The 14,624-nt window shown below is 44.7% G+C and overlaps 1 protein-coding gene across 1 annotated transcript in view; it reads right to left on the reverse strand.

Moving 5' to 3' along the window:
* The window catches only part of LOC126249380 (trithorax group protein osa-like), a 364,811-nt gene that overhangs the window by 302,776 nt on the left and 47,411 nt on the right, over positions 1–14,624 (reverse strand). Inside the window, exon 3 of the mRNA XM_049951034.1 lies at positions 8,872–9,123. Within this exon, the coding sequence (XP_049806991.1) occupies positions 8,872–9,123 (252 nt within the window). The remainder of the gene's footprint in view (positions 1–8,871; positions 9,124–14,624) is intronic.

Here is a 14,624-nt window from a genome sequence, read left to right on the forward strand (position 1 = left end):
ACAATTAACAAATCAATAAGGCACCAGGCCCTGCGGAATTCCAGTCAGATTTGCATTGAATACGCTGCGGTATTAGCTCCTTTGTATTTTTTGAGAATCTTTTGCGCAGTGAATAGTCGTACATGACTGGAAGAGAATGCAGGTGTGTCCAGTTTACAAAAGGATAAAATCTCGGATGCCCATAATTATAGGCCAATATCGCCAACGTTCCTATGTTGCAGGAACCCACAGCATATGCTAAACTGAAATATTATGAGGTTCCTGAACGAAAACAAACTTCTTTAAAGAATCCGCACCGATTCAGGAAAAAAACAAAAACGCTCGTGGGAAAAACAGGTTACTTCATTCATGCACGACGTCTTCGAATAAGAATTGCAGGTGAACAGGTCTATTCCGTCTTCCTAAATTACTAAAAGGCGTTCCACACTGTGTCACAACGTCGCCTACTGATCTACTAACGGCGATACGGAGTAGCTTCTCGAATAAGTGACTGGCTGGTGGAATCTTTGAATAATAGAGCCAGTACGTTACAATGGGCACGAAATGGAACAAGCATGTTAAAGGTCGGCTGTAGGGAAGGCGAATGGTCAATTCGGTCAACTGAGAGAATTCTAGGAATATGTAACTCATCTATAAAGGAGACCGCGACATTCTAATTTACCATACTTTTAGTTTGTTAATTTCAATAGGCATTGTACCATTTAAAAATTGTATTCATAGACAAAAAATACACTTTGTAAGTATTATTACTATCTGTTCATTGGCTAACAATACGAGTCCCTGATTACTAGTCCATTCTGTGAAAACCGCACAGCAGTTGCAATTTCCATTTTCGCAATATTTGCAGTGCAAGTGTTACGCGATTCACCCTGTATACACTGGGTGTCTCTCCTTTGGGTCGTCAGGGGTATTTTCTGTGATTTTTCGGCCGATATTTGCAATTTCGCTTTTGGAACGTGTAGCTAGAGTCAGTCCAAAAAATACTGCTCATACAGTTTCACATACGACGTCCAGCGTCGACGGAAAACGTCGGTTTTTCCCATTAAAAACAAAATGATTTTTAAGTCGTAATTATGTACTAAATGGTGCCTCCATTAGTCCCTTCAGGTGCACCATAGTCCCCATATAATGCAAAAAGAACCAATCGACTTGCTCCATTTGCCTAATTTGGAGGAAGGGTATAATGTTCAAACTTTGACCCTGTACGGTAGGATGGTTACAGTAAGCCGATCCTTCTGTTGGGTGCACGAATGGTCCCTAGCTCAAGGGCTGTGTAAAACATTTGACCCTACCTTTCTATCGCGAATAGAACCCGAGTTATGAGCCCTGCAAAAATCGCATTTTTATGCTCGGCATTTTGGAACATATTAGACAGCGCATGCTATACGCATGCGTACCAATTACCTGCCCAAAATCAGTACAACGCAAAGCTGTTAAGCGCCGATATTGAGGGATCGAATCAAAATGCTTTCAATGTATCTCATTCGTGTCTGTTGTGGTACGGTGCGTCCGTAGCATCGTGGCGTGCGCTGTGTTCCAAAATCAACGTTAACGCTCAAACAGGTAAAATCGCAGGCAATGGCTGTCATATTGGACAGTAATGTCAGACACGCAATACTTTTACACGAGATCCAATCCGGCTTCCCGTAAACTGATTTTGAAATATCGCTTCTGTCTGGTCACCGAAATATCAATTCTGGCTATAACGGAGTTCAGCTTTCACAATCTATTTTCGCTCCCATGTAAACGCTTACCGCATTAAGAGTAATGAATTGGTTTACATGTTGCTACTTGCTGCTTCACACGTAGTTAATAGGAATGCTGCTTCACACGTAGTTAATGGGAACGAACTGATTTCGTGTGAAGTGACGGGAAAGTCCACCTAGGCAGCTACGCGAAGGGGCCCGGGTTCGAATCCCGGTCGGGTCGGAAATTTTCCCGGCTCAGGGACTGGGTGCTGTGTTGTCCTTGCCATCGTATCGTCATAATTGACATTGCTATTGAGATGAGTGAATTGGCACGGCCCACAAGCCAATAAATTGACAAAAAGGTGACGGAAAAAATATACTGGACCGACCAGAAAATTATTCATTGCCAGACTGCAGTAGCTAACGTCAGATTGGAGGCGCGCGCGCAGCCACACTTGGAGAAGCTCTGCATGTACCCGCAACACAGCGAGCACATGGCGCTCCAGAAGGAAGTGCGATTGGCTTGCAGCTGGCCCGTACCACTAGATTCGGTGAAACGTCGAATACCCAACATATTTTAAGCGAAGTATACAAAAGAAACACATTTCACGTTTATTAGAGGGAAAAATGTACACGAATCATGGCGTATCTGATGAATTAGCTAAATCTAACTTCTTGGAAGGAACCCTATAAGGTATATACAGGGTGTTTAAAAATGACCGGTATATTTGAAACGGCAATAAAAACTAAACGAGCAGCGATAGAAATACACCGTTTGTTGCAATATGCTTGGGACAACAGTACATTTTCAGGCGGAGAAACTTTCGAAATTACAGTAGTTACAATTTTCAACAACAGATGGCGCTGCAAGTGATGTGAAAGATATAGAAGACAACGCAGTTTGTGGGTGCGCCATTCTGTACGTCGTCTTTCTGCTGTAAGCGTGTGCTGTTCACAACGTGCAAGTGTGCTGTGGACAACATGGTTTATTCCTTAGAACAGAGGATTTTTCTGGTGTTGGAATTCCACCGCCTAGAACACAGTGTTGTTGCAACAAGACGAAGTTTTCAACGAAGGTTTAATGTAACCAAAGGACCGAAAAGCGATACAATAAAGGATCTGTTTGAAAAATTTCAACGGACTGGGAACGTGACGGATGAACGTGCTGGAAAGGTAGGGCGACCGCGTACGGCAACCACAGAGGGCAACGCGCAGCTAGCGCAGCAGGTGATCCAACAGCGGCCTCGGGTTTCTGTTCGCCGTGTTGCAGCTGCGGTCCAAATGACGCCAACGTCCACGTATCGTCTCATGCGCCAGAGTTTACACCTCTATCCATACAAAATTCAAACGCGGCAACCCCTCAGCGCCGCTACCATTGCTGCACGAGAGACATTCGCTAACGATATAGTGCACAGGATTGATGACGGCGATATGCATGTGGGCAGCATTTGGTTTACTGACGAAGCTTATTTTTACCTGGACGGCTTCGTCAATAAACAGAACTGGCGCATATGGGGAACCGAAAAGCCCCATGTTGCAGTCCCATCGTCCCTGCATCCTCAAAAAGTACTGGTCTGGGCCGCCATTTCTTCCAAAGGAATCATTGGCCCATTTTTCAGATCCGAAACGATTACTGCATCACGCTATCTGGACATTCTTCGTGAATTTGTGGCGGTACAAACTGCCTTAGACGACACTGCGAACACCTCGTGGTTTATGCAAGATGGTGCCCGGCCACATCGCACGGCCGACGTCTTTAATTTCCTGAATGAATATTTCGATGATCGTGTGATTGCTTTGGGCTATCCGAAACATACAGGAGGCGGCGTGGATTAGCCTCCCTATTCGCCAGACATGAACCCCTGTGACTTCTTTCTGTGGGGACACTTGAAAGACCAGGTGTACCGCCAGAATCCAGAAACAATTGAACAGCTGAAGCAGTACATCTCATCTGCATGTGAAGCCATTCCGCCAGACACGTTGTCAAAGGTTTCGGGTAATTTCATTCAGAGACTACGCCATATTATTGCTACGCATGGTGGATATGTGGAAAATATCGTACTATAGAGTTTCCCAGACCGCAGCGCCATCTGTTGTTGACAACTGTAACTACTGTAATTTCGACCGTTTGTCTGTCTGAAAATGTACTGTTGTCCCAAGCATATTGCAACAAACGGTGTATTTCTATCGCTGCTCGTTTAGTTTTTATTACCGTTTCAAATATACCGGTCATTTTTGAAACACCCTGTAGCTGGCTAATTTTGTAAACCTGCCATACCCACTCTCTCTTTTAGTGGCAAAAACACTTTTACACAACCAAAGGCCAGTTACACAACATTCGCTGATTCTGTGCACATAACTAGGAATGTGTTCCTTTTCATTTGGCAGTTTTCTACCCAGTTCAGGTATCCACATTACAGTACAAAATGTTACACCAGTAATCACTTTAATCACTTGGCATTTTTTCCCCAGAAGGTACGTAATCTTACACTGTACGCCGAAATAAGAACCCTCAGTGCAAGTAATACAGTTTCCAGCTTTAACCCTAGCAATATCAACGCCTTTTCCACAACGCGCAATACATTTTCCATAAAACGCATTACCGAGGGGTGGGGGGGGGGCTATTTTATGCTCACCTGAAAAAAAATGAAAAAATTCGTTAATTGTTGTTGATTTATATTAACAACATACTTTCAGTGACGTATACCCCCAACCGGACGGGTCGGGGAGGGGGGGGAGAGTACTTTGCCCAATCTAAAAAATTATTTAAAAAATTCTAATTTCATTAATTGTCGTTGGCTTTTACTCACAACATACATTTGGTAAGTAAGGTCCCGAACCTGAAAATACTGAATCTTACATTCACTGGGGAAAGCGAAATCTACTAGTAAGACTTAAATTTTTCGGTTAAGTTTAACTATAAATTTAAAACATTTATGGAATCTGGTAGAAGAACCCATTAAAAACATTAAATATTTTTTTCAAAATTTTAAATGACTGGATTAGAAGATTTTCAAAAGGTGGGCATAAAGTAACCGTGCCCCCTGGTATTGCGAGGGTTAAAGCACGTGGTGCAAAAGGCTGCCATCAATACAGGGTGGTCCATTGATCGTGACCGGGCCAAATATCTCACGAAATAAGCGCCAAACGAAAACACTACAAAGAACGAAACTTGTCTAGCTTGTAGGGGGAAACCAGTTGGCGCTAAGGTTGGCCCGCTAGATGGCGCTGCCATAGGTCAAACGGATATCAACTGCGTTTTTTGAAATAGGAACCCCCATTTTTTATTAAATATTCGTATAGTACGTAAAGAAATATGAATGTTTTAGTTGGACCACTTTTTTCGCTTTGTGATAGATGGCGCTGTAATAGTAACAAACATATGGCTCACAATTTTAGACGAGCAGTTGGTAATACGTAGGTTTTTTAAATTAAAATACGGAACGTAGGTACGTTTGAACATTTTATTTCGGTTGTCCCAATGTGATACATGTATCTTTGTGAACTTACCATTTCTGAGAACGTATGCTGTTACAACGTGATTGCCTGTAAATACCACATTAATGCAATAAATGCTCAAAATAATGTCCGTCAACCTCAATGCATTTGGCAATACGTGTAACAACATTCCTCTCAACAGCGAGTAGATCGCCTTCCGTAACGTTCGCACATGCATTGACAATGCGCTGACGCATGTTGTCAGGTGTTGTCGGTGGATTACGATGGCAAATATCCAACTTTCCCCACAGAAAGAAATCCGGGGACGTAAGATCCGGTGAACGTGCGGGCCATGGTAGGGTGCTTCGACGACCAATCCACCTGTCATGAAATATGCTATTCAATACCGCTTCAACCGCACGCGAGCTGTGTGCCGGACATCCATCATGTTGAAGTACATCGCCATTCTGTCATGCAAAGAAACATCTTGTAGTAACATCGGTAGAACATTACGTAGGAAATTAGCATACATTGCACCATTTAGATTGCCATTCATAAAACAGGGGCCAATTATCCTTCCTCCCATAATGCCGCACCATACAGTAACCCGCCAAGGTCGCTGATGTTCCACTTGTCGCAGCTATCGTGGATTTTCCGTTGCCCAATAGTGCTGTTGGTGAAAGACGCTTCGTCGCTAAATAGAACGCGAGCAAATAATCTGTCATCGTCCCGCAATTTCTCTTGTGCCCAGTGGCAGAACTGTACACGACATTCAAAGTCGTCGCCATGCAATTCCTGGTGCATAGAAATATGGTACGGGTGCAATCGATGTTGATGTAGCATTCTCAACACCAACGTTTTTGAGATTCCCGATTCTCGCGCAATTTGTCTGCTACTGATGTGCGGATTAGCCGTGACAGCAGCTATAACACCTACTTGGGCATCATCATTTGTTGCAGGTCGTAGTTGACGTTTCACATGTGGCTGAACACTTCCTGTTTCCTTAAATAACGTAACTATCCTTCGAACGGTCCGGACACTTGGATGATGTCGTCCAGGATACCGAGCAGCATACATAGCACACGCCCGTTGGACATTTTGATCAAAATAGCCATACATCAACACGATATCGACCTTTTCCGCAATTGGTAAACGGTCCATTTTCCATTTTAACACGGGTAATGTATCACGAAGCAAATACCGTCCGCACTGGCGGAATGTTACGTGATACCACGTCCGTATACGTTTGCGGCTATTACAGCGCCATCTATCACAAAGCGAAAAAAGTGGTCCAACTAAAACATTCACATTTCTGTACGTACCACACGAATATGTAATAAAAAATGGGGTTTCCTATTTTAAAAAACGCAGTTGATATCCGTTTGACCTATGGCAGCGCCATCTAGCGGGCCAACCATAGCGCCATCTGGTTTCCCTCTCAAGCTAGACAAGTTTCGTTCTTTGTAGTTTTTTCGTTTGACGCTTATTTCGTGAGATATTTGATCCGGTCACTATCAATGGACCACCCTGTATACAGAAGAGTCATAGTCGCCGGCACAAGTGAGGCGTCGCCATAGAAACTTCAAGTTCTGTTAGTGGCAGGGGCTCGAGCAGCCGCACCTAGCCCTCTTAAACCCTCATGACTTTTCTCTCGCCGTGAGGACTATGCGTGGTGCATTACGACAGTCTCAGCCGATCGTCAATCTTCAGAGCTTTATGGTCGCGGTCCGTTCCTAACGTTTCGTCCGGAGTTGCGCTGGACATTTTCAGACGTACTCCGATTTCCGCTGAGTGTTGGAGACTGTCAAGATCTCCAGCGTAGCTCTGGACGAAATGTTAGGAACGGAAAAGTTCCGTGGACCATGCTTATCCAACCTGGAAGACTCACCAACAGCTAAGACATCCAGTCGTGAAAGCCTTCAGTACACGAGGGTGAGACAATAAAGAAGACGTAAATGCTAGAATCCCGCGTATTGTTTGAAATTCCGCGCCTATATGTATCTAGAAGATGGCAGCACATGTGGGGTGGAAGAAGTCCGATATGCAGTACACCGCGGCCAATGATTAACGATTTGCTGTCAGACCGAGAAGGCGCGTGTGCTACGAGTGTGTACCCGACTAGAACGAGATTTTTTGTCAGCCGAGGGACTGTCGAGAGAGGGCGTCGAAAGAGAAATTCGTTCCGTACATGATTAGAACTGTATTTCATACAAATTTGCCTGCAACTGGATACAGGAATTCAGCAAAAGACAAAGTCACAAACAAGGAGCGTCCAGGCCGCCCTGCTTATCTAGTTTGTTTCCCCGCCTATGGGTATTTCGCTACCAGCAGGACACATCGGTCTTGCGGGTTGCAGCAATTTAAGGAACCAAATAAGCTTGTTATATACCGAGAGGGCACGCGTTTGATGGGAACGCTGCCACAAGAATTCTATACTACGGGCTTCGAACGTCTTGCCGAACGTTGGGACAAATGCGTAATTTTACAAGGGGAGTATGCTGAAAAGGAAAAGAAATTTTAGGCCTGTACACGCAGCTCAGACGTATCTATACCAGTTTGCGACTTATTAGAACTAAACATGGCAGATGCGCCTATTCCCTCTACCAGTGGGGCATGACAGAATCGCCGTTATGTCAATGTGGAGAAAATCAAACTATCCAGCACATAATAGAAGACTGCCCCAGGACAGCCTATGATGGGACCCCAGAAGATTTCCTGATGGCGACTCCAGAATCAATAGCATATATTAACTCATTAGATGTTTGTTTGTAATTACTTCCAAACTACTATAACTTTGTATAACTACTGTAACATGTGTATTATGTGTAATTTTGTATAATCTTGTATAATTCTGTATAACTATTGTAATAACTGTAAGAATATCTAATGCCAAATTATTACAATTTTGCATATTGATTGTAATAACAATTGTGTCTAAATGCCATACGCTAAATAAATAAAATGCGACTTATTTACTGACTCATCAAAACACAGTGACGGAAAAAAATTGCGACGTCAAGGAGGACTTGGGCGACATAACGAAAGTTGGTAGGTGCGTTTTTACACCTGAAATATGATCTCAGTTAAAATTTCGCGCCAGTGGCATGAGAATGGCGCTAACAGCGTCACTATGAGGCTGGAATTCAGGCTCGCTTTAAATATATGCTGTAACGGTCGTGAGCGTTAGATAACTTTGAGACTGGAAGTTGTTAGTCTGCATACCGCCGTTGTAACCCAACAAGCTCTACACAGGGTCGACATGTTGCCTTGACCTGCTCGATCACCAGATGTGTCTCCTATCTAGCACATACGGGACATCATCCACAACCAGCATTAACCGTCCCTGTACTGACCGACCAAGAACAATAAGGACTGAACTCCACCCCACAAACTGACATCCGGCACCTATGTAATACAATGCATGCACGCGTGCATCCAACATGCTGGCGGTTACACCAGTTATTAATGTACCAGCTTACATTAACCTGTGACCTTGGAATGTTAATCACTTAAATATGTTAGCTAGACAAATGTATTCATTCCCATACATTAATCATTTTCTTGGAGCTGCAGTTTTTATCCGTTAGTGTAGTTTCATACGTCTTAATTATTCTGGTTCACATTTTTTAACACCTTTCTTCGAGAAATCTGGTCGTCGTCAACATCCTCCTTAAGGGTTCACTGACGTCTTACTCAGTCTCCTTGTTAAGACTATTACGATCGCGATGACGAAATCGGCGTTTACCTGTCCCGGAGAGGGCGCCGTCTGCGGCTGCGGGGAGCGCTGCTGCTGCGGGGGCGGCTGCGGGGGCGGCGGCTGCGGGGGCTGCGGCGGGCGCGCCTTGCGCCAGGCGGCCGTGGGCCCGGGGGCGGCGCCGGGGCCGGGGCCCGGCGGCTGCGGCGTGCGCGTCCGCCGCTCCTCCAGCACGCCCAGGTCGTCCGCGTAGTGCGCCACGTGCAGCTGGCCCAGCGAGTCGCGCACCTGCGACGAGTACATCTGCAACACACGGCGCCGCACCTCACACACCTGCCCTCCACCTCGATACACACGTTAACAGTCAAACGAGTTGACAGCACAACCAGAATGCTCAGAGTTTGTCTTTCATCACTGCTCCCGCAAAACTCAGACCGGAGCACTACTACTTTCTCAGGATTGCATAGACTTTCAGGAATATATTCAGTTTTAACAAAACCTATAGTTACAACATTTAACAAAGAAGGTATTGATTCGACTTGCCTGTGCATACGGATGAGCAAATACACTGCCGGGGAAACAAAATTCAACAGCCTGAAGGACAAGGCCACTTCATTGACAACTTAGGTGACCGGTAGTCCATTATGGTAGGAGTGTGATGATGACAAATTCGGACCAAACAATCGGACGAATACAGATTTACGCTCCCCCCGCCCACACACACCCTCCTCCCCTCCACCCGCACCCGGGCGGCAACGCAGGCGAGTGCTCGCGCATGCAAAAGATCATTAACGTGGCGAAAGGCACCACGCGACGGACTATCCCAAGGATCTTGCGCCTTCTGTTAAAATTTGGTAATGCTGTTTGCTGTCCCTGGTTCCGCTGAAAAAGCTCACCACCTTCCTGTCGAAGAAATGGCAATAGCACGACGTAACAGCCGGTGATATGTAGCTAGCACTGGTCCCTTTAACCTGCAGAACACCAAATGTGGCCGCGAGTTGCAACGTATGACCCCCCACACTATAAAGCCTGGGATGGAACCTATGTGTCGTGGGCGAAAGCACTCTGGAACGGGCAGCTGACCAAGTCTACAACATACACGTGTACGTCCATCGCTCGCATGCAGACAGAACCTACTCTACTGAAGATAACAGATAACGTAATTCCACTCTTCAGACAATCCTTTCACGATTCCTACCAGAGTGGTGTCGGTGGTAGCCTGGCCAGAGGTACACTTGATCGTAATCCTGCTGCAAGCAGACGATTCCTAATCATCCGAGATGACACGGCAGTTGCAACATACGCCAGAATTTCGTGCCCGAACGACTCGTCGACACGGCTGTACCCTAGAATGAATGTTGCGAACACTGTTCACCTCTAAATCTCAGCACAGTTACTGCCTGCAGAATGAAAACAGAGGCTTCACAGACACGTCTCCTGAGCGCCATCTGATCGCCGATAACCGTGGCGAATGAAACACTATCACTACAACCCATCAGTATCCAAGTATTATACCTTGGTGACACCGAGCACAGTCCTCTAAGGTATTGCATTTTTTCCCCGGCAGTGTACATTAGCGTTGCAGCTACCATTACACTCCATCAGGATAACTTGAAATTCACAATTGTAAGGGGATCACCAAAGGAGATTCAATAGATTAAATCTGTTCTTTGCAGTCCTAGAGGAAGTTTTTGGATCCTTAAGCAGGGAAAAAGAGAGAGAGGAATGCGGGTAAACGGAACATAAGCAATCGAACTTCTTTTTGCAAATCAGCGTTACACCGTTTGTTTCTAATTCAGATAAAATTCATCAATGAATCGAAGAACTGAGAATAGCAAGTTTGAAAGTGTACCTGGAAATCAAAATTACAGTCAGACTACAATAACGTACACCCAACACAACTAAAAGAAAGCAGCAGAACAAAAGAACTATGAAACAGAAGAGCATAAAACTCCTGGGGTGTTTTAAAAACTAAGATTCTCATATGTCCGAAAGGAAATTTCACGGTCAAGTGTATATTACTGAACAGATAGTAATTTTTAATGCGTAAACTATTCAAAAACTGTAGGGTGTTTAGCGAGCAATGGAAAGATGCATGTTGGGAAATTCAGGAGAGTTGGGAAACAAAGAGAGAGCAGAATGGTTCAAATGGCGCTAAGCACTATGGGATTTAACATCTGAAGTCATCAGTCCCCTAGACTTAGAACTACTTAAACCTAACTAACCTAAGGACATCAAACACATCCATGCCCGAGGCAGGATTAGAACCTGCGACCGTAGCTGTCGCGCGGTTCCAGACTGAAGCGCCTAGATAGGTGTATGAATGGCTACTCATTCTTCCTCCAGAGCCGAAACCAGGTAAGGTAGTGACGTTGGACTCTGGGGTCTGTAGCGAAATCGACATTCTAACTTACCCCAAAGGTGTTCCACTGACAAGGGAATGGTCCGATCCGACAAGTCGAAACCTGCAGGAAGAATACACCGAAAGAAACACAATGCCAAAATTTTAGCTTCTGAGGCACACTGCAAGTATTTTTTTTTAAAATTCCGTATATGTGCGAATAGGACTCACGCGCCGGTTCCGTACAAAGTTAATTATTTATACAGATAGTTCATCCATCCCGGGAATCGAGAATATCGACTATTTTTGTCTGCTACCGACATCGATATAGGCTGCCCGACAGTGAGAAAAAGTGGTGTTAACAGGACAGATACTCGGATAACAAATGAAAATTTTTTTATAATTACAAATTAACTGTATTCGGACTTTTTTTCTTTTGGTTGCATTGTGAAACTTACTTCTTGCCAAATATTATGATTCTAGGTCAATGGGAAGTACGCTACGTTCTCGTGCCACGGCTACATCATGTTATTCGCCGATTCTCGCGCTAGGGGCTGCTATAAGCAGTTCTTCCTGCGGCAAAAATTGGTAACTTCCACAAGCTTTAAAAAATACTTGCAGTGCGCCTTAGCAGCTAAAATTTTAAGAATGCAGTTCTTTCGGTACATTCTGCCTGTTTAAAAAATGTCGGGTAAGTTTCGACACGTCGGACTGGACCATACCCTTGTGAGTTCAGGTCGGGACTCAGGACAGGACAGTCCATTTCAAGACTGTTATTGTCCACAAATTGTAGCCTCACAGATGCGTCATGACAGGGTGCAGTGTCACGCTGACACCAAAATGCGCTCAGCACACAAGCTTTAAAATGTGTTTATGTCCTTCTGCATTTATAGTTTTCTTAGGCGCAAGAAGGGAACCACAGCATAACCACGAAAAATACACCCATCCCTTAACAGCACGTCCTCCATACATCATTGTTGGCATTACACATGATTGCAGGCAACGTCCTTCAGGCATTCTCCAAACACGAGCTCTACCATCGGATTGTCACAGGATACAGCGTGATACCTCACTCCGAATTACTAGTTTCCAGGCATCCACAGTCCAATTGCGTCGCTCTTTGCACCATCCCATGCGTTGCTTAGCACTTACTACAGAAATGTGTGGTTTATGAGAAGGTGCTGGTCTATTGTACCCCATTCTTTTTAACTCCCTACGCACAATCACACTGCTAGCTGGACTATTGGTGGCACCTGGGAAATTACGAGTGATTCCTTCAGCTTATTTCGTGGGATTTTTTACAACCATCCTTCACATTACCCGACGGTCGCCGTCTGGCAGTACATGAGGTCCACTTGGACTTGGTTTAGCTGTGTTTGTTTCTTCGCGTTACTGCTTAACAGTAACATCACCAACAGTAGACTTGTGTAGCTTCAGAGTGTTTGAAATGGTCTGATGGATTTCTTAAGCTGGTGACATCCAATGATTAGTCCACCTTCGAAGTCACTGAGCTCTCCCAACCGACTCGTTCTGTCGTTAAAGCCTCCCTACTGACAACACAATACAGTCCGTTTTCTTTTATAATGGAAGGTTCGCCTCTGGTGAGATCTACTGGTACTTTTGATCAGACGGTGCATTTGCTTCACGAATGTGTGTCGTTTCACCTCATATTGCAGGGGGAAGTTAACTGTCGGAAATAGCAACCGTTGCAAATCATCATGTACACGTCACAATTCACTGGTCAAGGTTGACACTTTGTACTTCTGCTTTTGGACTAATTCGCGTATGGTACGAATTTACGACCTAATTTATAGTTAAACCAACTAATATCACGGGAAGAAAACATACTGCTTGGTGCTATGTACAACTGCTGAAGCAGAAATGGGACTGACCCGACTTTACAGACTGTGTGTGTGTGTGTGTGTGTGTGTGTGTGTGTGTGTGTGTGTGTGTGTGTGTGTGTGTGTGTCTCCACGCATATTCTGCAGTTATGTAATGAAATTGGGGAACTATGGCGTTTGGAGCAGAGTAGCAGGTTCTTTTCTCGAACTGCATACGCCCACAACTAAATCTACGAATTAACTGTACCAAGCGGCGAGCCAGTAGCAAGCCATCAAACTGCGTCAGCGCTGCAAACTTATCGTTTCTCGCTTCATCCAAAATTATTGGCTGAATCGAAAACAAACACGTGGCTTCCATCAGATGCCAGGTGTATTGCAAACTAGCAGCAGTATTATCGCTCTTGCGAAGTAAACACACTTCTTGAGGTCCTTTCAAATGATAGAGCGCAGCAATCAGTCGTCCTTTTCTTGCAGGTTTTATTCGGCAAATCTAGATTTCGGCCTGCGCCATTTCATAGTATCAATGCATGTTCTAGTACGTCAGCCCGCTGTTGTTCGGGTTTCTGTCACACTTCGTTCAACACTACTTGAACGAACCGTGTTCGGGTGTTCCAAAACGAACCGAAACAAACACCAACAAAAGTGATGGTTCAAATGGTTCAAATGGCTCTGAGCACTATGCGACTTAACTTCTGAGGTCATCAGTCGCCTAGAACTTAGAACTAATTAAACCAAACTAACCTAAGGACATCACACACATCCATGCCCGAGGCAGGATTCGAACCTGCGACCGTAGCGGTCACGCGGTTCCAGACTGAAGCGCCTTTAACCGCACGGCCACACCGGCCGGCTCAACAAAAGTGATTCGGTTGCAAAGCACTTTCCAGGAAATGATCGCTTGTTTCCTTGGTTACTCTGCATATGTCGCGACTACTGCTCTAGTGAATCGAAAAACAGTTAATACAACTGGTCTAGAACAATTTGTTTGCCACAAGCCTTCGATGAAATTTTGAAAAATACTGGAAACGTCGAATCACTCTCCATCAGTGTCAGCTATCAACGACTTCTCTAATGACTTCGTCGTCCACGGGGTGTTGAAGCAAACTTTTCCTTTTTTCCACTGACTTTCGTGAACTGTACAGCAAATTGGGCAATTTGAGCCTCCCACAAACTATATCAAATCTTCCACAATTCTCCTTCCTACCTTCTGCTTCTATTATATTGCCATTATTTTCTAAAAGCTTTATTTTGAATGTTCTATCTTCGAGGCACACTTCTATTGAGAATTTGGCCCTATTAAACACATTATTGCTTGGTCTCTCCAACTGAAACTCGTCGTGCCCAGAACGCAGCAGGAAGATTGTGGGGGACCGCCGTTTAAGGTGTTGCAAAAACAATGAAAGACAAGCGATCACTTTTGGGACGTACTTTTTAATCGAACCACTTTTGTTGGTGTCGGTTGCGGTTCGTTTTGGAACACCCGAACAGTTTCATCCCCTGTATACGGTTTCTGTATTTCCTAGGTCGAATTTGTGAGCATTTCTTTACACCAGCTGACACGAGACTGTTTTTGAGTTTGGGTCAAATTGCACCGGAATTATACGGGAACAGACCTTTCTCAC

Source organism: Schistocerca nitens, chromosome 3 (genome assembly GCF_023898315.1).
Source record: "Schistocerca nitens isolate TAMUIC-IGC-003100 chromosome 3, iqSchNite1.1, whole genome shotgun sequence".
NCBI lineage: Eukaryota > Metazoa > Arthropoda > Insecta > Orthoptera > Acrididae > Schistocerca > Schistocerca nitens.